Below are 24,262 nucleotides of genomic sequence, written 5' to 3' on the forward strand. Positions count from 1 at the left end.
ACACATTTTTACCTTCTAAAAGGGTCCCAACATTTTAGTTTTCAGTTCAGTTTAATTATTTAAAAATATATATATATTTTTTATATAGTGCTGTTTAATCAATTAATCATGATTAATTGCACCCAGAACACAAAATGTGTTTACATGTGTGTGTACTGTATATATAAATGTATAAATGTGTATGTATATATATATATATATATATATATATATATATATATATATATATATAGACACACATACATGTATAAATGGAAGAAATATTTACATGTGGATATATTTAGATTTATAATTATGATTTTATATACTATAATGTTTTTCCATTTATATAATTTTTTTAGTTATTTTATTTTATTTAACTCTTTTCTTTCAGTCACTTTATTATTTACCCATTTGTTGTTATTTGCATTTTGGTGAACCAGCTGTTTAATGGAAGTAGCTGAAGTGCAACTATTGTGGCTGTTTTAATGGTTTCATTTATTTCTGTGCTTTATTGATGTGGTTCTTAATTTGAATGTAGTTTCAAACTAAAGTGACTGCCATTCTGAGTGATCTTCTATGTGGTTGCAAAGGTGTATGTAGTACCTAATAAATTTAAAGTGGCGTATGATGTTAAACAGACAAACCAAACAGCAATTAATATCAAATCACAGATTGTGTCAAATTTGATCGTTCAAATACACTCCTGTGCATTAACAACGACCATGCTTAATTTCATCAACACACACATGCAGTAGTATCCTGTTGGGAATCTTAAAGATCTCCACCTTTATTAAATCCATCGGATGAGCTGCTCTCTCTTGTATCTCAGATGAGCGCTTTATTCCCCCCTCCATTTTTTCATGCCAGCTTGATGTTTTCTGATCTGAGCTCAAGCTTGAGTTCTCGTTCACTCGTTAAACGTCATGCAGTATTCATTCCTCGGGTGTGTATGCACGCTTCTATCAATGAGCATGTGTGTGTGTGTGGCGGTTCTTTGTTTTATATATACTCGCAGGCTGCCCTAATCCGCTTTGCTCTGAAAGATGCAAAGTCACTTTATATTTTGACAGGGGAAAACACTGTCTAACTGAGCATTGATTTCCCATTGTGCACATTGCTTTGGAGCCATTACCCACAATCCTCTAGGGGTACGTTTGAGTAGATGACTTACTGCCAGAAGAGTCGCTGAGCTCTTGGCTAGGCTACAGTGCTCTGACTGCCAAAACAAGTGTTTGAAAACTGCTTCTATAGCATACTAACAACACTAAAACACACACAAACTAGTGCCTGCTACTTACCTTTGCTTTCAATATGTGCATGAACAGGCCCCTCCTCCAGGGGTGTAGCTTTGTGGGGTGTGTCCTCTCTGAGAATGTAAGTAGGGGGTGTGGTAGGGGGCGGGGCTTTCATGGTGGTATAAAATGCCTTAGGCTCTATTTCAGCTGGTGGGATGTGGTGTGCGTGAGGGGCATCTAATGAGATTTGCGGGGTGAGTATAATAGAAACGAGTTAGAGAAACCAGAGTCAGCATGGAATACACACGCACACACACACAAAGTGCTGAGTTTAACAAAACTGCTTGCATTTTAAATCTTGTAGTTTGGTTCTTCTTGCACTTGCTTTCTAGGCACATTGGGGGCACTAATATCAACTGGAATCCCATTCTGCACTGCAGAGGCAGTTATGAATTCATTCCATGTTCAATCTGTGTATTAAAATATTCGGTAACACTTTAGTATAGGGTCCAATTCACACTAAGTTGCTTATTAGCATGTCTATTATTAACATATTGGCTATCTATCTATCTATCTATCTATCTATCTATCTATCTATCTATCTATCTATCTATCTATCTATCTATCTATCTATCTATCTATCTATCTATCTATCTATCTATCATTTGTCTCTGCCTGTCTGTCTGTCTTTCTGTCTGTATCAGATAAAAAAATTGGGTTAAAAAATTTTGATGCTCTATTTAGTATACACATTTTTAAAACACTAGTTTTATTGTTGCATTAAATCAATGCATGCCGTTTAATTCTCATAAATACAGTGATTTTATATTTTTTCATTATTTTATTTTAAAATTCACATTTCCCAGTTTGGTGCAGCAATTCAAGAATGAGAAAGCCATTTGGTTTATATTGCTTTTGCGTTCTGCAGAAAGGATGTCAGTCTTTTCAGTTATCTCCAGTGCGTCATCAGTTTATCTAACCCAAAACACATTTGTAATATCAGAGGTCTTAAGTGAGATGCTGTTGCATTGTGAAGCTGCGGTTTAAAGCAAATTGTCAGTATGCATGTGTTCATGCATGTGTGTTTGCTTGTACGCTTGCGTAGTTGCAGATTGCGCTCTGTTGGATTAAGGCACATTACATCATCATTAAGCTCTGCTAGTAAACTTAATCAGCACCTTATATGGCCTAGTATATTACTCTACACATGTCATATTCCTGATTTCTACTTATCGCTACAACTATGGGAGCCTTTGAGGGTTACACTGTCCCACCTGTGTTCAGAGCTGGCAATTCTGTTATAGCTGTAGTGAAATCTTCAGCTGAAGTGTCAGTCACTGTTGGCATTAAAGACAAACACTAAGCATCTGAAAACAACACCTGCAGCTGAAACTACAGCATCACAGGGTCTACTGACAGAGAGTGTTTTGCTGTGATGTCATTGCCTGTAGTGTTTGTGTGTACTTGTTTGTTCTACTTCTTGTGGCTGTTTGCCCGACTGACCAACCAGCTGCTAGAGGATCAGACTCGCCGCTCTGACCTTGTAATCCCTGTCTGAACACACACACTGACCGTATAATCCCTGCGTGTGTATGTGTGCAGAAGGACATATATCCAGCACACATTAATAGGAACACACACACACACTGGCCTACATGTCCTCTCCGTCTCTTCTTGCACATTTGAGCGTGTGGGAGACCCTTGGACTCTTAGACTACAGGGGAGCCACGTGTTGTTGCTTAAAAGGAATAGTTCACTAAAAAAATTACAATTTGCTGTAAATAATTCACACACAGGCCATCCCAGATCAGAAGTTTGTTTCTTCAAGGGGTGCCGTCAGAATGAAAGTCCAAACATCTGATAAAAATGTCTTGTCAAAAACTGCTCGTTTGTAAGAAACAAAACCATTCATGATGACGTTTTTAACATTAAACTGTTGCTACTGGTCAAAATACAATCCCATAATCCACAATAATGCTTCCTCCAGGGAAAAACTATCCCCTGTTGTCTCTCAAATCAAAATCCAGCAGCAAACAGCATGTTTTGGACTCAAATTTTTGCTTGTAAATAGTGCTTGATCTGTGCAGATTTCTCTCCTGATTCAGACAAGACAACGTTTTCACTGGAGAAAGCAATGTTATGGGCAGTGCTTTAAGTGGCCCAAAAGAGGTGCCGGTACTCTATTATAGCCAAAAAGAGAATTTGATCCGCGAAGCCGCTCCGAACTCCCGAACTGACTCAAATGATTCGCAAACCCGCTCCGAACTCTCGAATTGATTCAAATGATTATAGATCCCCAAACTGAATCAATGATTCGCGAACCCGCTCCGAACTCCCGAACTGACTCAAATGATTCGCGAACCCGCTACGAACTCCCGAACTGACTCAAATGATTCGCGATCCACAAACTGACTCAATGATTTGCGAACCCGCTCCGAACTCTCGAATTGATTCAAATGATTTGCGATCCCCAAACTGACTCAAATGATTCGCGATCCCGCTCCGAAATCCCGATCTGACTCAAATGATTCGCGAACCCGCTCCCAACTCCCGAACTGTTTCAAATGATTCACGCTCCATACTCCGAACTAAGAAGAATTAAGCGTTCATTGTGAAGCGTGCTCTGAAAAACGGCAGCGCAGGCAAAGGATTAAAACCTCTATTAAAACAGATGTCCAAATGAACGTACCGGTACGATAAAAGCACGTTCTGGGCGCATGGAGAGGTGGCGGTAAGCTCAAGAGCTATATTTGGAAGTGGTGATACTGAACACTGGTGTGTACCGGACCACTTAAAGCACTGGTTATGGGTAGAGGACTGTGTTTAAAGTTTAAAACATCTTAATGATGGATTTGTTTCTAACAAACAAGCAGCTTTTCACTTCACAAGACATTAACTGATGGACTAGTGTGGATTACGTGTGGACTATTGTTTTTATCAGACTCTTATTCTGATGGCATTCACTGCAGAGGATCCATTGGTGAGCTAGTGATGCAGTGCTACATTTTTCAAAATCTGTCCTTGTGAAAAATCTTGGATGCCCTGAGGATGACACAATTCCCTTTTGATGTGGAATCATGCTAATTTTTCTGAATGCATCAGCATCATGTCGCTGGAAGACAGTTTAAAGCTTTACGATGTTACACAAACCCTCTTAAAGTCCTGACATCACAGGATCCCGGGCTTCACTTCCACTAAGTGCATTTTCCCGGGAACACAGGCACAGTTTTAAAATTAGACTATGGCGACAGGGATATACTCAGCATTTCTTGAACATGCTCCGTCACAACACATAAAGTCAAGCGAGTTTGAGAAAACGTTCTGGAAGTGTTAAACCGTTCTGCAGTTATAAGTTTTGAAGTTTTGTTATAATGGCCCTGTTTTGAGATCCTTCAATGTGTTTAAAAGACTCTAACACGCATCCAAACACATTATCTAACTCCAAAATTCTCTGTAGTGAGTAATTGGCCAGTTAATCAAAATGTTTAAGACTTATGTATTGTATTTTTTGCCAATGGCCTACAGTATATTTTACTGTATGAATATTTGAATATGCAATACAGCAAAATAAAGATCAAAACCTCTACTTGATAGCTTAAAGCATTCTTTTTTATCTGGATTATATTCAGTACGATTATCAAAGCATAAATCCAGTAAATGGCTTCCATCAACACCTCCAAAGCTTGCACAGCCATATACGACTTCCTGGATCAACACATTACTCTGTAACTTTATCTAGTTTTCATTTATATGCTGTCTATTGCTGACGATCGCATTATTTATCATATGCATCTGTTTACATAAGAGATCGTTAGTGTTTCTGTCTTGTTCAGGTGTGTTTTTGTTCAGATGTGTAATAGCATCCCCGCTAATAACACGGCTAAAGAGATTTGTTTTCACCATGTATGTTGAAATTAGGGCTGGGCATGTTAATGCATTATTATCGCTTTGAGACCGTAATTCATTAACGCCGACAATTATTTTATCGAACGTTAACGCAGTTTTTTTATTATTATGAAAGTCCGTTATCAGAAGATCTGCACTTCTAGTGTATTTCTGTAGGTTTGTGTCTGAGATCGAGCCAGCAGCTGTACTATTGTTTTCTGGGAAATCCCTTCTTAGATGTAAACTGATCTTGTGCGCTTGCGTGTGTGTTTTTGTGCATGTGGTGTTGTAGGCGTGTCTTGAGCGTGAATCTCAAATCTTTCCTATTCTGTTTGAAGCCTCAAGGAATCATGTCATCTTTCCTGCTTCTCTCCGTTCCTTCCTCTGTATCTCCCTTTATCTTTCTTTCTACTGCTCTCTGATGTCGAGCTGAATTGCGGCTAGTTTCAGCGGTTTGCCGATGATGAAAGCCACAGGATGGGCGGCCCATGAAAAATGAAGAACACATAACGAGGGATGGAGCACAGAGACGATGAAGAAAGAGAGAGAGCGAGGGATGACTGACATATCAGAGAGGATCAAAGACCTGTCCTCTCTTTTGTTGAGGGTTCGGTACTTACTGGAACCAGAAGAAGAACCAGCTAATGCCTGGGAACCTGAAAGAGAGAGAGACAAAGTTTGTGTCAATAGCTTTGTTTTCTACATAGACAGCTGCCTTCTAAGGGAGCATCATGACTGATTTGGCCATTACTAGACATAAATAACATCCAAGCTTAACATATGTCATATGACAGTGCAAAAGTGTAAATAAGACATTTTTAGTTTGGCTATTACAGTTATTTATTTATGTATTTTTTTTATAATCACTAGGACACATTTCTTAATACTTGGGTCACTTTATCAAATCACTTCACATAGTTCTCACTAATATATATATATATATATATATATATATATATATATATTTTAAATTATTTTAGCTTGGCACAGCAGTAAATTTCACATCCAGAATGCCCCAAAAATAAGAATTAACAAATTTATTTTCTGGCTTAATAAGCATATATTATATAAATTATGTAAATAAACAAAGTGTTTTTTTTTTTCACTGCGCTTGTTGCAATGCACTCAGATATTCTGCCCTTTTTTGCTCAGAAAATTTGGCCAAATGAAGGCAGTATAATTAAGAAATTGTGCTCTAAAGATTAAATGGATTATTTAATAAACACTGGAATATTCAAAGAATTGTCAGATTTAATGAGCATATATTAAATAAATATATGGATACATTAAATAAATATACAAAATACTGAAATATTTTAAATATTATACACTAAATAATTAATATTAAAATATGAAATATTTCAAATCATAAAGATAATCAAAGAGCAATTTTAATCAGATTTTTCACTGCGCACCTTGTAATGCATTCTGGTATTCTGCCCTTTTTTGCCAAATCAAGGCAGTAAAATTAAGAAACTGAAATAATAAAAAATGAGATTTATAAAACACTGCAATATTCCATGAAAAATAAGAATTGTAAAGTTTTCATTTCATGCTGACTTGAATAAGCATTAAATGTATGCATATATTAAAAAGAAAGCAATCTTGTTGTGCTAGTTGAAATGCATTCAGGTATTTTTAGCCAAACGAAAGCAGCATAATTAGTCTTTAAATGCGGTCTAGATAGGCAGCCCACTAGGTTTTGGAACAGATCAGGTGTTTCCTGTTCAGGAAGTGATTAGTGCAGATTTGAGAATGTTTTCTCCACAGAGGTGTGCACACAGAGGTACCTGTGCATATGCATGTGTTTCCCGTGGAGCGCTGTGAATCTGTTTGGGAACATTTTGTATCCTGGAAAGGCCGCATGGCGGTGTGCGTCTGCGCTGCTCTCCTCTCTGTTCTCTGGGAATTGGGCCGCCACACCAGCCGTCTTGATCGTACTGTGAGCTGACAGGTCTGTGAAGTCTAAAAGGCTCTGCAGCGCTCGGGTGTGTAAGTGAAGTGAGTTGAGATCTGCAGTCTGCTGGATTCAACCATGTGTGTGTGTGTGTGTGTGTGCTGCCCTAGATTATTATTTTATCAAGAGTGCCGCTGGTAAAAAGGAGGGATGTTGTGTTCCAAAGGATCTCCCTTTGGATACTGTACAGAAGGGAGGAAAAATGAAATATGTGTTCATTTTCATCTCTTTGTCCTCATCTGCATTTTTCCCCTGGTTTTATCTCTCATTTCAGATCACAAGCGAGTCTCCTGATCGTTTTGTCCACATTTTCAGGGATAAATCCTGATCCAGGCTGGTGGATCTTTCTCCGTGTGTGTCGGAGTCTAAAGATCTCTGAAGCTCAGAAGAATTCCGGTCGAGGAATTCTGATCCCAGAAAATAATGAGGAGATTTCAATGTGACGTGCTTAGACGTGAGAGGATGATTTTACAGATAATTAATTCCATTTCAATGTGGAGTAGAATATTATGAAACGGATTAATCTGATTTGTGAGGACCTGATGACTTGGTGCAATTGATTTTATAATGCAGTTACATTCATACCATTTTATGCCTATAGTATTTATACATTTAGTGATTTTCTCTGCTTCTATGTGTTTGTTTAGGTGTATTAATGTTGCTTTTGGTTTAGTGACGTAAGCTCTTGCTGTGTATGTTACTCACATGTGTTGGGGGATCCGTTGGGTGTTGGTAAATACGATCCTGATTTCCAGGTCTTGGCTTTGAATCCTTTTTTGCAGCGCTGGCAGTCTTGTCCGGTCGTGTTGTGTTCACATTGACACTGTAAGTTGCCATCCACATACAAACACAGAGATGCGTGGAGATTACATTTACACCTGAAAGACAGAAGGATGGGCAGACATTAGACATTAGTAATACAGATCTGACAATGCAGGGAATCTGAATGATTTGATTCATTTGAATATTAATATTAATGTCGGTGTTATTTTAGTGTCATTTATTATTTATTAATATTTAGAATTTGACTTTATTTTTATATTTTCAGTTTAATTTTAGTTGTGATTTTTATTTTGTTATGTGCTTTTGTCACCTTTAGATATAACTTTTTTTCTCTCCAAATTTAGAAATGTTAGTACTCAAACTATTTTTGTTTTAATTATTATTATTTTTAAGTTTGAGTAATTTTGTTATGTGTTTTTGATTTCTAAAAAAAAAAAATCAAAATTATTTTAAAATTATTTTATTTAAATTTCAAATTTACTCATTTTTGTACTTCAATTTGAATCCTATTTTATTAATCTTATTTTATTTCAACTTTATTTCAATGAAGTCATTTTTTTTTTTATTGTAGTTTTAGTTTTATTTAACAACAAAACACTGGTCAATTTTAAAATGAAATTAAATGTGAACATTAATTTAAATTGTGCATGTGAATTTGATCCTTAATTACATTATAAACAGGTTTTTAATCATTTAATGTGAAAAGTCATTAAGAAATGAATGAATCCGGTATGAAGACCACTAGAATTATTTCAGACCTCCTGTATAACCTGCACTCACGCAGGGCTGATGTTTTCAGAGATATAAATTATAGGTATGTGTGTGTGGTGGCAGGTGGAAATGCATCAAGAGCAATGAACACAGGTGTGCTGCTGTAGATTGGGCCCAGTAAAGCAGAAATGAGCGTTTGTGTAAGACCAAATGGCCCTGATCCTAAATGAGACTTTTCCACCTGAGCAGCACGGTGTGTGTGAGTGTGTGTGTGTGTGTTACTGTCGAGCTTCAATCCAGTTTGTTCCGCTGGAGTGAACGTGGATCCATCAGCATCAAATATTCACAACATCGTCCTGTACCTTGAGCCAACCCTCATCTATCTCTCTCACGCACTCTTTTTTTCTCGCTTTTTCTTTTCCACTGCCTGTGAACATTTCCCTCTCTTTCTCCTTCCCTCCATCTCCTTTAACCTCGTTCTCTGACACCATCGCTCTTCCAAGATGTGGTTTAGTGTGTTCTAAAGTGGTCCAGCTTGAGCTGTCTGGCAGTCTGGAGTGGGATGTGGTCTATGATTTATCATTTACTGTATACCTTGTGTGTCAGTGTACATTATAGTAAATCTCCAATTTACAGTCTGATGCATGGGTAGGCAATGTTGGTCCTGCAGTGTCTAGCTCCAGTCCTATCTTGAAGTCATTGATAAGCTTGTTCAGGTGTGTTTGATTAGGGTTGAAGTTCAACTCTGCAGGACGGTGGCTCTCCAGGGCCGACGTTGCCTTTCCATGGTCTAATGCAATACATTTGATAGCTTTACAATGAATTTTTTTTTATTCTCTAGCTGTTTACAAAAACATCAATGATCTATAGAAATGTATTTCTTTCTCCCAGCAAATAAAAAAAATTAAAGAGGTAATAGCAATAATTTTTTTTCCTCGCGATTAAGAAGTTATTAACTCGTTAACCATACTTGTAATTGTTAGAAAAAATACCATCCACAGAATAAAAAATAAATTAAAAAAGGTTTAGAAAGAAATGCACATGCAAATTCTGATATTCAGAAAATGCAGCAAAAAAATCTGAATAGCTAAAATTAAACTCATTATGGAGGCAACATTATGGAAACGTATTTTTGCTACAGAATAAACAAGGTAATTATGACTTTAGCTCACAATTACAAATCTCCAAATTTGGACTTTTTTCCTTGCAGTTGTCAAAATTGGGAGATATAAACAGACTATTTTCTTGTAGTTCCAATTTTTTATCGCACCATTCTGAAAGTTGTAAACTTGCAACTGTGAGATTTAATTCTGAGAAAAGTTAGAATTACAGGATAATACCTTACAGTTCAGAGAAGAAAAGTATTTTATTTCTCAGTTTCTCCTCAGTTAAACATTTCTGGCTGTTCTTCTCAGTTTTAGATCTTGCAATTCTGAGCTTAAATATCCCAATTGTGAGAACTGCTTGGAAAAAAGGTCCAAATTGTGAGAAACTCAAAACTGTGAGAAAGTAAGTCAGAATTGTTCAATATGCTTCTTTAATGTTGCTTCCATAATGAGTTTAAATCTGAGTTTAAAATTCAGAATTGAAAGGGGGAAAAGTCACAATTATGAGCAAAAAAGTCTCAACCATTTTTATTTTTTATATTCTGTGTAGTTCATAAGCTTTCATAATGATCTGGTGCTGAAACATGACATGCGGTCTAGGTAGGCAGACCAAAATTTGTAGACCAAAACATGTCTACAAATGCTGTGCTCACATTCTCCGATTATTTTCATATCAGCTCAGAATGTAAAACACACTCCTGTGCTCACTTAACGCTGTAAATCCTACTGCATCATATTTGATATCATTTGATATCATAACGACTGATATATACAGTTATAAAAATCTCATTTATTTACATTACAAAAATCTGAATTTCATCTTACTTATTGGCCATATTAAAATCAGCAGCTGCACCAAATTGCATATGTTTTCTCAGTTAATAAAATTCGGAGAGTATGATCTCTGAATTGACCCTTAGCTATTTTCATCATTTTAGGCTACTTTCGTTGTTAATTCGCCTTTCTACAGATTTGCCACTAGTTAATGCAGTAATTAAATGCAATTTTAGACTGGACTCACAAATAGCAATTTCTAGCTGACTGAATATTTTATGACCGAGTGTAACTGGATCATTTTAAATTCACTACAGGAATTCCCACGCCTTTTAAATATTTGATAAATTTTCATGAATTTTTCCACAGGCCTGGAAATCACAATGTTAAAATTCCCTGACATTTTCATGTTTTTTATGACCGTGGGAATCCTGTTAAATAATCATGCCCTGATTCCTAGAACAACGTTTTCTTCCTCCCTACAGTCGACTGGATTCAGATCTGACTCTTTTCTGTTATGCAACGTTCAATTTTCACAATGCAATCAATTCCTGATGGATATATTTAAACCAGTGTTACATTTCTCCAAATAAATCTAAATATGTAACAATTGTGGTGTTGATTTTTAAAATATAAACGTTCTTAGGTTACTAAAAGGTACACTATTCTTTAAAAAAATCTGTCTGATTATGGGTTCTTGAGTTGCTATATGGTTCATCAGGTAATAAATTCAAGATGTTACATTATAGGTTCCTTTTCTGATTTGAATTCTGTGTTCTTTGATGTTTTCTTTGTAGAATTTAAAAAGGTTCTGATATGACATCACACTATAACAGCCTTTTAGAATCTAATTGGAATGAGTCGTTCTGATGGTTATTCTCTCAGTCTCTCTGCGAGTTATGGATTATGTGAGCCATTTTACGATGAGCAATTCAAACAAACAAAACAAACAGACCCGGCAGACGTCAGGAACGCTCTCATTCTCTGATTTTCTCTGTCTGCTTTCTTTCTCTCGGTCATTAGATGATAGAGAGCTGTTTCTCACTCACACACATTTCCTGCAGTTTATTGCGAGCGATTAATTCCCTCTGAAAGCAGAGAGAGATGGAGGTGTATATATATAGTTAGAGAAATCTAATGAAGTAAACTGACCCTTTGGTTGTGCTCTGTTTGGACAGAAAACAGATCAGTCTAATGAAAAATCATTCTACGGTACATTTGTGTACTGTAAAACTATTAGATTAAATTGAGTCTTTACTAATCTCCGCTCCGACTGGTTGATGTTGAGCTTTAAATCTTGCACAAACTTCCTTTGGAAATGTTTTGAAAGATAAAAATGATTCATAAATTCATAAACTTCTTTTAGAAATAGGGTTTTAGTTCAGATTTGTCTACAGTATATATTAATTATAATTGGCATTATTTTAAAATAATATTTTGTGGCATGTCCCCTTTAGTCCCCTTGCAGCGTGTGTGTGTGTGTGTGTGTGTGTGTGTGTGCGTGTGTGCCTGAGTCTGTGTTTGAGTTTCTGTAATTTGACAATAGATTAGTTACATTTTTTGTGTTGTGTAAATCTATTTGGTTGAAGGTGGAGATTGATGCGCCTTCTGCGTTCAGCTCCAACTGACCAAATACACACACTCTGTGTCTTTCTCTGCTTTATTGCATAATTAGTACTTTTATTCTTTTTTTCAATCAGTTTTAGTATTATTTATTTTTTTATTGTTTATTTTTGGTATATATCCTGGTAAAGTATTAATATTTTTAGTTATCTTTAAATATTATGGTTTCATTTCAATTGTAAGTTACAGTAAATTTGTTTTGTGCATTTGTGGTTTTGTTTTTTAATTAATTAAAAAATATATATATTTTAAATTTTTATTCCAGTTTTAGTACTTTAATTTAGTGATTTTTGTAATTTTTATTTGATTTATTATAAATATTTCTATATAGCATTAATTTATAGTTTTATTTTGTAATAAGTATAGTACTTCAACTTAAAAATAAATAAATATATAAATATTGCTTTGGCAACTAAAATAGTTGAGTTTACGTTTTTCCATCTAATATTTGTGTTTATTTTTCAAATTTATGTCAATAAAAACATTCAGGGCCAGTTACTCACTAGCTTAACTGCATTTGTCAGTAGTGTAGTGCATGTGTCAGTGTGACGGTGACACATCTCAGTGCTCACGGGGCTATAGAGTTTCCTCTTATTAAGCTGGATGTGTTGTTATTCAGGTAACTGCTGTGAACATGTCGACTGTAACGCACTGTGGATTCTGCTCACATTGTTGCTCTGCAGTGTCAGTAGTTGAAGTGAAAGAGAAACTGAGTGGCGAAGACAGTTTATGCAAATGCTTATGCAGTGCTTTTGCTGTGTTTCAGAAAATCGAGCATGTGTAACATTTGCATTCAGATACTTGCACAGTGTTTCAGGAATAACAAAATACTGCATAGCCGTTCAAAAGTTTTTAAATGTTCATGAAAGAAGTCTCTTCTGCTTAACTAGGCTGCATTTATTTAAATCATTTATTAAATCAAAATCTCTACACTCTTTTAAATATTTTTTTCCTGCCCCCATCATGAACAATTCATTATTCTGCATGATTTGAAAGTGGTAAATATTTAAAAATAAATATTTTTCTTTCTTTTTTCCGGCTCAGATTCTCCTCTCAGAACTTTTCACCATCTGATCAATTCTTTCTGGATAAAATTTAGTCTCTAAGTCAAAATATTAATTTTTACTCCCAAATATGTCATCTGTTGGCTGTAAACAGCATTAACTTTAAATATCTACAACAAAACAATTACTTAGTTTTTATTCGTAGCTTCTTGTGCATGGAACTATTTTAGTTTCCGCTTCATCATGTGTGAGTGTGAGACTTACTACAAACTTACCCATAATGCTTTACGGTAAAAGCAAGAGGACAGTTTAGACAGAGCTTTTAGAGAAGACCTTCATCCCAACACTACGGAGTGTGTGTGTGCATGTGTCGAAGTTATAACTGTTCAGCTTTTTTTCTCTCTATCTTTTACCTGTTGTAAAACCTGTCGTATTAGCTGCATGTGTGGTTTTGTGAATATTGTAGCAGGTAATATTTTTCTGCATGTATTCTGCATGTCACAGCGTGTGCTTTCAGTGGGGCGTCTCACTGCACAGGAGGAATTGAATAATTTACAGAGACTGCAGCAGAAAACATTGTGTGTGTGTGTGTGTGTGTGTGAGTTTGTGTACGCCAGAGACCCAAGCTGGATTCAGTGCAGAAACTTGGTTTTTAAGTGCATGTAGAGGAAAATAGATTACAAACAGAGAAAACACACCTTGTACACACACACACACACACACACACACACACACACAGAATGTCTCCTCAAAGTTTCTTGCAAACATGCAAAGACCGAGATCGAGATAGATGGAGATAGATGGAGAAATGCAGCAGGTTTAGTAAGTGAGGCTTTCTTCAGTATTTTTGGCTGTCCGCTGCCTTAGAAGTGTTCGCTCAAATCATTTTCTCCCTCTCTTTTCTTTCTTCCATAAAACAATGTTTGGATTGAACGTTTGAGCTTCTCTTTTCCACACCTGTAAAGTTTGCACTGTATAAGTCGTCCATATAGTAGTCATACGATAGCTTGCTCTGAGGAACAGGCCGAGATTAAAGACATGTCATAATGTATATCACACTCTTAATATAGACTACTATTGCTCTCTTTGTCCTTTATGAAGGTCACCATCCACTTGCATTGAATGGAAATGAGCAGCTTTGACATCTTCAGCGTTTGAAGGACGTCTGATGTAATGCTGGGACAGAAGTACATGACTGTGAGTAAATGATGGCAGTATCTTTCTAAGGAACCTTAGCATCACATCTAATGATCTAAAACACATCCAAGTGAGCTTTACATAGACTCAATCAAATATTAACAGACTGCAATATGTATTTCTTGATAAAAATAGAATCGTGAGATGATAAAGATTATTATGATAGATAGATAGATGAAGATGAAGATTTTAGCTTGGTTTAGATTTTTTATCACACATAAACACTGTTTACTGCTTTTTTTAAAGTACATACACATGCAATAAAAGATTATTAAATTCTGGAGTTTTCCTCACTCTGTCTCTTTCCCAGTCGTTGCATTAAAAAAAAAAAAAAACCTCACATTTAGGAAGGAGGAAACAAACATTACTGCATAAGAACTTCAATTCAAGCGAGAATAATTTAATCTTCAGTATCTACATCTTACATCCATTTTCTCTTCAACGTCCGCTTTCTGTTTGCTAATATTTATTGTTTTGTCTTCCTGCAAGAGATTGTTCTTTCTCTCTAGTGGGAAATATAGAATAATGAATGTAATATAGTGTACAGTATATCTAGTGTATAGTAACTCTGTATTATATACAAGCAGTTTTCTTTATATAGTAGACGGACAATAGAGTTGTGCACTGTTCAAAACTGAAATGAGAATTTAATTCTGCAAACAGGATGCAAGTAGAATTAAAGTAGAATTAAAAAAAACTGATGCATTTAAATTCAACAAAATGTAACTTTTGTAAAAAAAAAAAAAAAAAGATACATCGAATGATGGATGGATAGAACCTTTGTTTTTTTAAATGTCATTTTTTTATTTGTTGTTTTTAGTTTTACCTATTTTTATTAACAGTTTGAATTAGCTTTCATTTTTTTTGTGTTAAAATTTTTGTAATTTTGTTTGGTTACATAAAACGATGGATGGATGGATGAAATGATTGATAAAAGGATGCATAGACTGATGAATGGATGGACAGATGAATAGATAGATAGATAGAATTTAGTAATATTATCAGTTGAAATTTGTATTTAGTGTATATTGCATGTTTTTATATTTTGTTTACTTATGTTTCTCTTTTTTTAATGCATCCAGAATGCATTACTTAAAATTTGTATTACAGTTTAGTAAATTCCAGTTCAAATTAGATTTCAGGCTCCTGTGATGTTACCACCAATTCAGTTAAGGTTCACACTCATGAACGGAACATGAGCCAATTGTTTTGGACATGTTTGAAACACGCTGTTGAAGAGTGTGAAAGCTCTGAGCATGCAAATGTTTTAGCATATGTGAAAGCAAACTCTTTCCAAGTACATCCTCACACCTTCCCCCTCTCTCTCTCTCTCTGTAAGTGGTTCTCTTGAGAAATAAACAGAGTAAATACAGGGATTGCTAAAAAGGAGGCATACAGAGATGCAGAGACATGGGACTCAAAACTCGTTTGTTTGTTTTACTTTGTTTGTTCATTTATAAATTGAAGGAGCTCTCCTCAGGAAAATAACCGCATAAAAAAGACCCAGGGAGGAGAAGCGATGGATGAGGAAAAGATTTGAGGAAAGTGCTGACAGTGAGTTGGGAGGCGGCGGAGGCAGAATACACTGATTATCAAATCAGCCGTCGATGTGGGAGCATAAATCACTCCGTCTGCACTGACACCTCTCTCCTGCATCCTCTTTCACTTTCTTTTCCTCTTTTGAAGCACCTTTGAAGATGTGAGGAAGAGCTGTTCTCTCTCTGAATTATTACTGAGTTAATCATACTCTCTGAAGTTATCAGACATTGACTAGTGTAGTCCAGCGATGGGCCGGGAGGAAACAAATAGTGCAGGACTTCTATTATACTTGAAATAATAGTTTGAATTCGTTTTTATTTTATTTTAGTTAAAGTCGCAGTAATTACTTAAGTTATTTTTATAAATATTTTTGTCTTTTAATTTTTTTATAGCTTTTTGTATTAATAGTTTAGTTTGAGCTATTTTTATTAATAGCTTGACATATTTTTTCCCATTTTAAATATACTTTTAGTTAAATTGTTGGAAATGTTTTTGTAATTTTTATTATTTATTCATTTATTTTCATCTGTATGTTTATTTTTATTTTAGTTTTAGGTATTTTTATTAATAGTTGTAATATTTAAAACTCAGGCGGAATATATATATATATATATATATATATATATATATATATATATATATATATTTTTTTTTATCATATTTTTATCAGTTATATATAATATATATAAAAAGATTATAATTATATTTATATTTTGGTTGCATTTGTTGTAGTGATTTAAATATCTACTGCAGTAATAAAAATGATAACTGAGAATTTCATACTTCCATCTCAAAAGGAAAACATCTGGACACATTACAGTGACTTTTCGGGGGAGATGTTGAATTTTCATGAAAATAATGTCACAGTCATAACGTTATAAAAAACAGGCTTAATTTTCTCCATGCAAAATATAATTTCTTTTTCCCCTGTGATGTTGTTTATAATGTTCTGTTTTCCGAGTCCCTTCACAACTCTATCAATCCCTGTCTTGTGGTCTCGCTCTTTCAGCCGCTGCACTTCCTGGGAGAATTCTTTAATGCCGTCTCTCCAGGGGTCGACCGCATACAGTTAACACAATCTCCACACGCTCTCTCTTCTTACGCCCTTCGGAGAGGGAGGAGGACACCCAGCTATAGTTATAACTTACAGAGACAGACATCCTGGCTTTACACAAAGTCACACAGCTGCAGCGTGCGTGTGTGTGTGTGTGTGATCTCTCATCATGTACTGACACCAGTCAGCTCTCCAGAGCTTTGAGGCTGGAGATTATTCATTGGCGACCTGTAGCTGTCGCAGCTGCTCTTGCACACACACATATATATGTGTAGGTGTGACTGCATCAGGTGCTCCAGCTCTGAAAATATTCCACTGCTCTTGACTCATAAATGACCTTTATTAAAAACCACCACAACTCCTGTTGTTCCTGTTGACTGTTTACTAACTATTGAGTTTCGACTGGATTATTTGACCATGACTGGGGTGTTAAATCAGAGCTTTCCTGATGATGTGTTTCAATCGCTAAAAGACCTCAACAAACAATATGTCACTTAATATGATTCTTTACATTACACCATAATATTGTTATTTAGCTAAAGATATTTTTGCATATTTTTTTACATAATTGTTATATTTGTACTAAACCTGTTGTCTTCATTATTTCATTTACTGTTGAATGAAAACATTTTTTTTTATTACAGACACTGTTTAAATTCTTATATTTCAACAACAAATTAAAATTGTAATTTAAAAAGCTTATATGCATTTAAAAAATTTTGTTCACTGTTGATTATTGAACAAATTTGATAAATTCATAATGAAATAAACCTTACTTTTGTGTTGATTATTAATCAATTGGATTCATTTATTATTAAATAAACTGTATTTTTGGTTTTCTTCATAAAGCAAAAAGTAACAATTTGATGTACCATGTGACAAAACTCCATCTATAGTCTGTCCAGATGAGTTATTGAAGCTAAAATTGTTCAAAGATTTTCATAATTATAACAGTATGACTGCCTTCATTGATATTTTACCATCTCACATGTATGTACATTTAAGCTCTTGATCTTCTGTGTAAACTACATGTGTATGCATAGGGCTAGTCAGTCATAAACAGCCTGTTTAATTCAGAGTCAGAGGGGAACAGTCATGATGAACTAAATAATGTTTCTGGACACTTTGAGTGACGTACAGAAAGTGGACATCAGGGGACGAAGATGCTGTGTAAGACACAATATTCCAGAGAAAGGTGTAGGATATGTCTCCTCTAAGATAATGTTTGCTCTCTTTTATTCAGTCTAAATCACCTCAGAAACTCCTGAAGGTTGTTGCAACTTCATCTAAATCCTCTGGTCTCCACTTAATTGCAGATATTCCACATTTTCTGACATTTTCTCACTACAAACACGCTAAAAGCTTTTCAGTTTTGTGCTGATCGGTGTTGAACATCGACTGTGTAACACAAAAAAGTATGATTTTTATTATGTGACGCTCTGAAATACTGGATTCTGATTGGTCGATATTTCTGCTGTCAGATGTGTATAATGACACTAGACTGTATAATTGCACTGATTTCCTAAATAGCTGTGCTAGTTTTGTGTCTCATATCAATCTGCATGCTTTTTGGTCTTGCATAAAAATAATTACAACTCAAATCAATATTTCATGTGCAGAAGAAATCCCTTCGGGGTGATAGAAGAGACCTGATCTTGTTAAAGCTGTGATGAAAACCAGCTGACTGCACATTTAGCTTTTAACATCTGAAAGTAAAGTGAGGTACAGAAATTGGGGCCATGAACAGTGTAATTTTAGAATCTTTGATACTATTATAGTTTTTGTTTATATCCTGAATTAGATTTTATTTTTATATATTGTGTACACTTTAATTGTATTTTTTGTGGACATTTTTGTCATTTTTTACATGTCTATTTTATGCAGTGGTTGATTATTTAGTTGTAGTTAAGTATTTAATGTTGCCTTCGCAGCTAGCTAAAATAAAATTGTTCACTGAAAGTTTAAATAAAAATATATTTATATCTTATTATATTAAAACTAACATAATAAAGTGTCATATTTTTTTACTTTGAGTAATTCTGGAGCTATAATTGATTCTTCTTATGAGCATATAAAACAAAACAGCTTCTTGGAAAAAATGAAATTGTAGTAGTTATAAGATTAACATTTGAGGGCAGCAATTTTATTTATGTCAAAATAAAACCGACGTAATGTTACTTGGAGACATTATACCCTACTATTCCTGCCAAACGTTCATGGTTCGGTTAGTGTTACTACAGTAAATCCATGGTGAATGTTGCAGATCTGGACACTGGATAGTTCATTCACGGCACAATGTTTCTTCCTGGTTTCCACGCGCTGTTTGTTCCGTTAATATTGGAGAAATGTGAAAGTTTCTCTCTAGCTCTATCAGCGATGTTATTACTTCTGTCGCAAATTCAAATGCTTTCTTTACTGGATCTCTTATTAGCGCTGTGTAGTAACAGCGTTGCATGATCACGATCGGCTCGCGCTGCACTGGTCCAAAACTGATAAACGGTTCGTCAACCACACAATAACGAGTAGTTTCGTTCCGCTTGCATTATGTTTGCCATTTGATGTTGGGCACTGTTGTGGTCGCGCCGGCGTCTCTTACATTATGAGCGTATATACCTGTGTATATATAGTGTATATACCTACACTTGAAATAATGAAATTGTAATTGAAATTGCCATTGTTAGCATACGATTTTTTTTTTTTACTTTGAAAAAATATTTTTATATAAAATGATTAGTAGAACATTTTATGCATCTTTATTCACCTCAAAGCATATCCGCTCCCGCGCCCCCCGAGAACTCTGGCGCCCCCCTAAGGGGGTGAGGACCCCAGGTTGGGAACCAAAGCTTTAGGACACACACACATTTTTGTGAATGAATCATCCGTTTCTAACGAATCCATTGATTAAATTACTGATCGACTCACGCATGCCTTATTTTCTAATTTTTTTTCATAATTTTATATTTCTGTATTCCAAATTTTATATTTGATACATTAGCCTCATAAGATTATTTATGCAATTTGTAAGTGCTGTGTAAGTGCTCCTTCAAAAATATTAGTGTATAGAGCCCTGCGTTTATAATTATACTTGGCTTTAAGTGTACATAAACACAGAGATAAAGTAAGAGTATGTCAGTGCACTGCTTAATGTTTGCTTCTTATCATAAATGCATTTGAATACACCGACTAATGCAGTGAAAGAACGCACTCAAAATGCACACGCGCACTAATATGACTTCATCATGTAACTTTACATTAGCCTAGATGCATGCACTTTTTAGGCACAATTTGTTTAGTTTTTGAATATACTTGATACTATTAAAAGGCACATCATTAAAACAAAAAATACGAGTTCACATTTCACACCTAAACAAGCGTGGAAAACGTAATTATAACTAGCTACTAAATTAGTTTAAAATACCTATCCATGTACAGCTATGATTTGCAAACCCCAAACTGACTCAAATGTTTTGCCAACCGCTACGAACTCCCGAACTGATTCAAATGATTCGCGATTCTCAAACTGACTCATATGATTCGCGATCCCGCTACGAACTCCCGAACTTATTCAAATGATTCACGATCCCCAAATTGACTCAAAATGATTCGCGATCCCTCTACGAACTCCCGAACTTATTCAAATGATTCACGATCCCCAAACTGACTCAAATGATTCGCGAACCCGCTACGAACTCCCGAACTTATTCAAATGATTCGCGATCCCCAAATTGACTCAAATGATTCGCGATCCCTCTACGAACTCCCGAACTTATTCAAATGATTCGCGATCTCCAAATTGACTCAAATGATTCGTGATCCCGCTCCGAACTCCCGAACTGACTCAAATGATTCGCGATCCCGCTACGAACTCCCGAACTGATTTAAATTTTTCGCGATCCCCAAATTGACTCAAATGATTCGCGATCCCGCTACGAACTCCCGAACTGACTCAAATGATTTGCGATCCCAATGCACATAATGCTATAAAAGTGTGCACATTGAGAGAAATAAACAGCAAATGTTCATGTTAACAACTTCTTTAACTTGAGCAAACGCTGCTAATACACATACATTTGTTAATAAAGTAAATAAAACGAAAACATGAATGTTTTAATGCTACTGAATAAAAATAAACGATCTACTCCAAAGTCTCTGCTCATCATGACAGGACCTGGATCAGTGAGCTGCGTCTCGGGCCGATGACGTCACTTACATGGAGGCATGTTGTACACGCCCCCGTCAATTGACTCCGCCCCCACGTCAAAACAGTACCACAAAGAGTGACGTGCAGAAAAGTGAAGCGCAAAGGAAAATGGTATCGCAAGCTCAAACTAGACTGACACGCAAAATAAAAGCAGCGTTGCAAATAAATTAATAGATATGACCATGGAAAATATGTATTGCAAAATCATTGCTTTCGCGCTGTTTCATTTGTTTTGCAATTCTTAATTTTTGTTTGCAAAAAGCAAATTTATTTTCCTCAATACTTAAAATAAAATGTTTTAAATTTGTTTATGTTTTTATTGTTTTTGTATATTTTAAACTAGGTAAATCTTTCTGATTTATTAAAATAAAAAGTCACATACATGGATTTTTCTGGGCTAAGCCCCGGATCTCCACTCACCCTAGAACCACCCCTGTATATTACAATAATTTTATTAAATAACATAATTTAATATTATTCTTTTTTTTTTCAAAATGTGTTTCCTTTTTTTTAGTTATTGATGAACATATTTTTCCCATATAATAATAATAACATTTATCCATCCAATAATTTGGGTTAATTATATAGTAATAATAATAATAAAGATTACATACAAAGACCAGGATATGTTTGAAACATTTACCTTTTGTATTAAAGAAAGAAAGAAAGAAATGTGAGTCTGGAGAGACATGAAGGTGAGTAAATGACAGAATTATAATATTTGTGTTGATTATTCTTTTAAGACCAAAATGTAAAACTAAGAAAACCTTGAGGAAAAAAGAGTTCTGGCTCCTATAACTTACACAAAACACACACACACACACACACACACACAGAGACACACACACACACACACACACAGAGACACACACACACACACACACACACACACAGAGACACACACTTTGTTCTGCTTCAGAAAACACACTTGTTGTGATCGATTGAGAGCCGTCAGCCATATCTTACCCAGTCTCAGCCTAAGAATAACTTATTGATCATGTTACCAAAGCTGTGTGTGTGTGTGTGCATTGGTTTTGTTTAAGCGACTCTATATATGACTAAATACTACAGGAAATGTTTCACCGATGACACACACACACACACGTCATCGCTCACTGTCATGCAGAACTGCACATGTCAGGATTATACTTCATACTTTGTGTAAAGTGTGTGTCTTTAGTGTTATGTCAGATTCATAACAGCGGTTTGCAACCTCAGCAGTCGTTCATTACATTACAGCAGAAGATGACCGCATGTGTGTGTGTGTGTCACGCTTGATAGTATGAGTGAAAGTCAAGGGCAGTGAAGTGTTTCTTAATACAGATGTCTAAATCCTCTCTCAGAGCGGAAATGACGATCCATAAATCTTACAATAAACAAATACTCTCAGTACTCATGTACTCATAATATATACTGAGACTCCAATATACAGTAGATCTAACACCATAGACAGCCCATGGAGACGCTTTCATGTTCACTTAATAAATATTTAGATTAATATGAATATGTAATGCAATAAGGTTGTAGATGGCACATCTCATGAACAGGGAGCAGTTTTTGGCCTAAATTACTTTAAAGGAGTCATGAGTTAAGAAATCAACTCTTACTTGCGCTTTTGATATATAAGAGATCATCGTACTAAAACGTCCTTGTTACTGAAATAAAAGCTTTTATTCACACCATACCCAGAGTGCCTACCTATGACATAACAGATCAATTAAACACAGCCTAATTATGTAGCCCCGCCCACTTATTCATGCATAACATAGTAGGGAAATAACACAAGTTGCACTAAAGTGGATCGAGCAAACAAGAAATAAACTTGTTGTTAAAGATCGCTAAATATTGTGCAGTGCCTGGTTGTGGAAGAACACAGTCGCTGCATACGCTTCCTTCAGATTCAGATATTAGGAATGCGTGGTTGAACTTTATTTTTAATGAAGATTCGGCTCACGTGAGTAAAACATTGAGCGTTTGTTCGCCTCATTTCACCGCGGATTCCTTTGTAAACAAGACAGGTCGACGCTGGATTTGCACAGATACTGAGATTAAAAAGCAATGCTTGTGGGAGTAAAAAATATGTGTACCGTGTGTCACCATAGCTTTGTTAGAGATCGATTGATGTGTCCTGATTATGTGTGCTTGTGTAACCAAAGTCACAGAAAGCTCCAACTATGAAGGACGCAGCTTTTCAAACAGACACACAGAAAGGTACTTTACTATGTAAAACTGTTATCCCATCACGGCAGTGGGCACGCCCATAAAAATCAGTGTTTCTCGAGTCGGCCTCAAAGCCAGGGTAGAAAAAACACCTTAATATGTGTTAAAACAAGCTATTTGTCATGCTGTATTAAATTTATGGTATATGTGGTTTATCAAACATATCAAGTGCATCACAGCCTGATTTTTACGTGTGATTGGTGCCCCTAATGCTTTGAAAGTACAGCAGGACGTCCCATTGAGCCCTCTTCATGGAAAGAGCCAGTACTTTGTGATTTCCACATTTTAGCATAATTACATCCAATCCTCAGATTTCAGCCCCACATCAGTGCAGGAAACAGGAGAAGATTTGAGATCTGATCTGGGCGGCCCATAGGCATGGCTTTGTGCGCTGAGATCTCTGACACATGTTCTCGTGTGAGGCTTTAGCTTGCATTCTTTCTAGATTCATTAATCTTCACTGTTGTCTGTCTGTGATGTGCTTTCATATCTCACGTGTCAGATGGAGAGGATGCATTTCTACAGTTTTTTTGCATTTTATCCCCTGAAGCTGTGATATCGGTATAATTAAGATACTATTTTAGAAAGAGAGAAAGAGAGAAGGTTTATTTTCTATTTTGATTTATTTGAATTAGTTTTAGTAATTGTGTTGAGTTTTTCAAATTTTATATTAGTTATTTTTTTTTATTTTGTCTATATAATATTTATACATTTTTATTAACATTTTAGTTATATTAGTATACTTATAAGTCATCACACTGCCCACGAAGCTCTCAGCGCCAATTAAAGAATAGATTATTTATTACTACATATTTTTTTTACTTAATTCACAATTTATTTATTTATTTTAATGTATTGAATTTTTTTTATTTCAGGCTAAAACATTAATTAACACAGTAGCCATCATGCCATGGTTTGATATGTAAGACAGGGTTATTCCTAATATGCTTTTATTCACTGCAATAACGGCCCAGACCTGTGATAGACCCCA

At 35.4% G+C, this 24,262-nt stretch overlaps 1 protein-coding gene across 18 annotated transcripts in view; it reads right to left on the bottom strand.

The window, feature by feature from the left end:
* LOC127942336 (netrin-G2) overlaps positions 1-24,262 on the bottom strand; it is a 54,060-nt gene that overhangs the window by 12,612 nt on the left and 17,186 nt on the right. For 5 of the 18 annotated variants that reach the window (XM_052538010.1, XM_052538011.1, XM_052538012.1 and 2 more), the window contains exon 1: positions 1,281-1,860. In XM_052538010.1, the coding sequence (XP_052393970.1) occupies positions 1,281-1,392 (112 nt within the window). In that variant the 5' untranslated portion in view covers positions 1,393-1,860. Of the gene's footprint in view, positions 1-1,280; positions 1,862-5,722; positions 5,759-7,764; positions 7,938-24,262 lie in introns of those variants that run through there. The other 13 variants (XM_052538007.1, XM_052538008.1, XM_052538009.1 and 10 more) reach the window with 6 other exon arrangements.

This window comes from Carassius gibelio, chromosome A21, assembly GCF_023724105.1.
Source record: "Carassius gibelio isolate Cgi1373 ecotype wild population from Czech Republic chromosome A21, carGib1.2-hapl.c, whole genome shotgun sequence".
Taxonomy (NCBI): Eukaryota; Metazoa; Chordata; class Actinopteri; order Cypriniformes; family Cyprinidae; genus Carassius; species Carassius gibelio.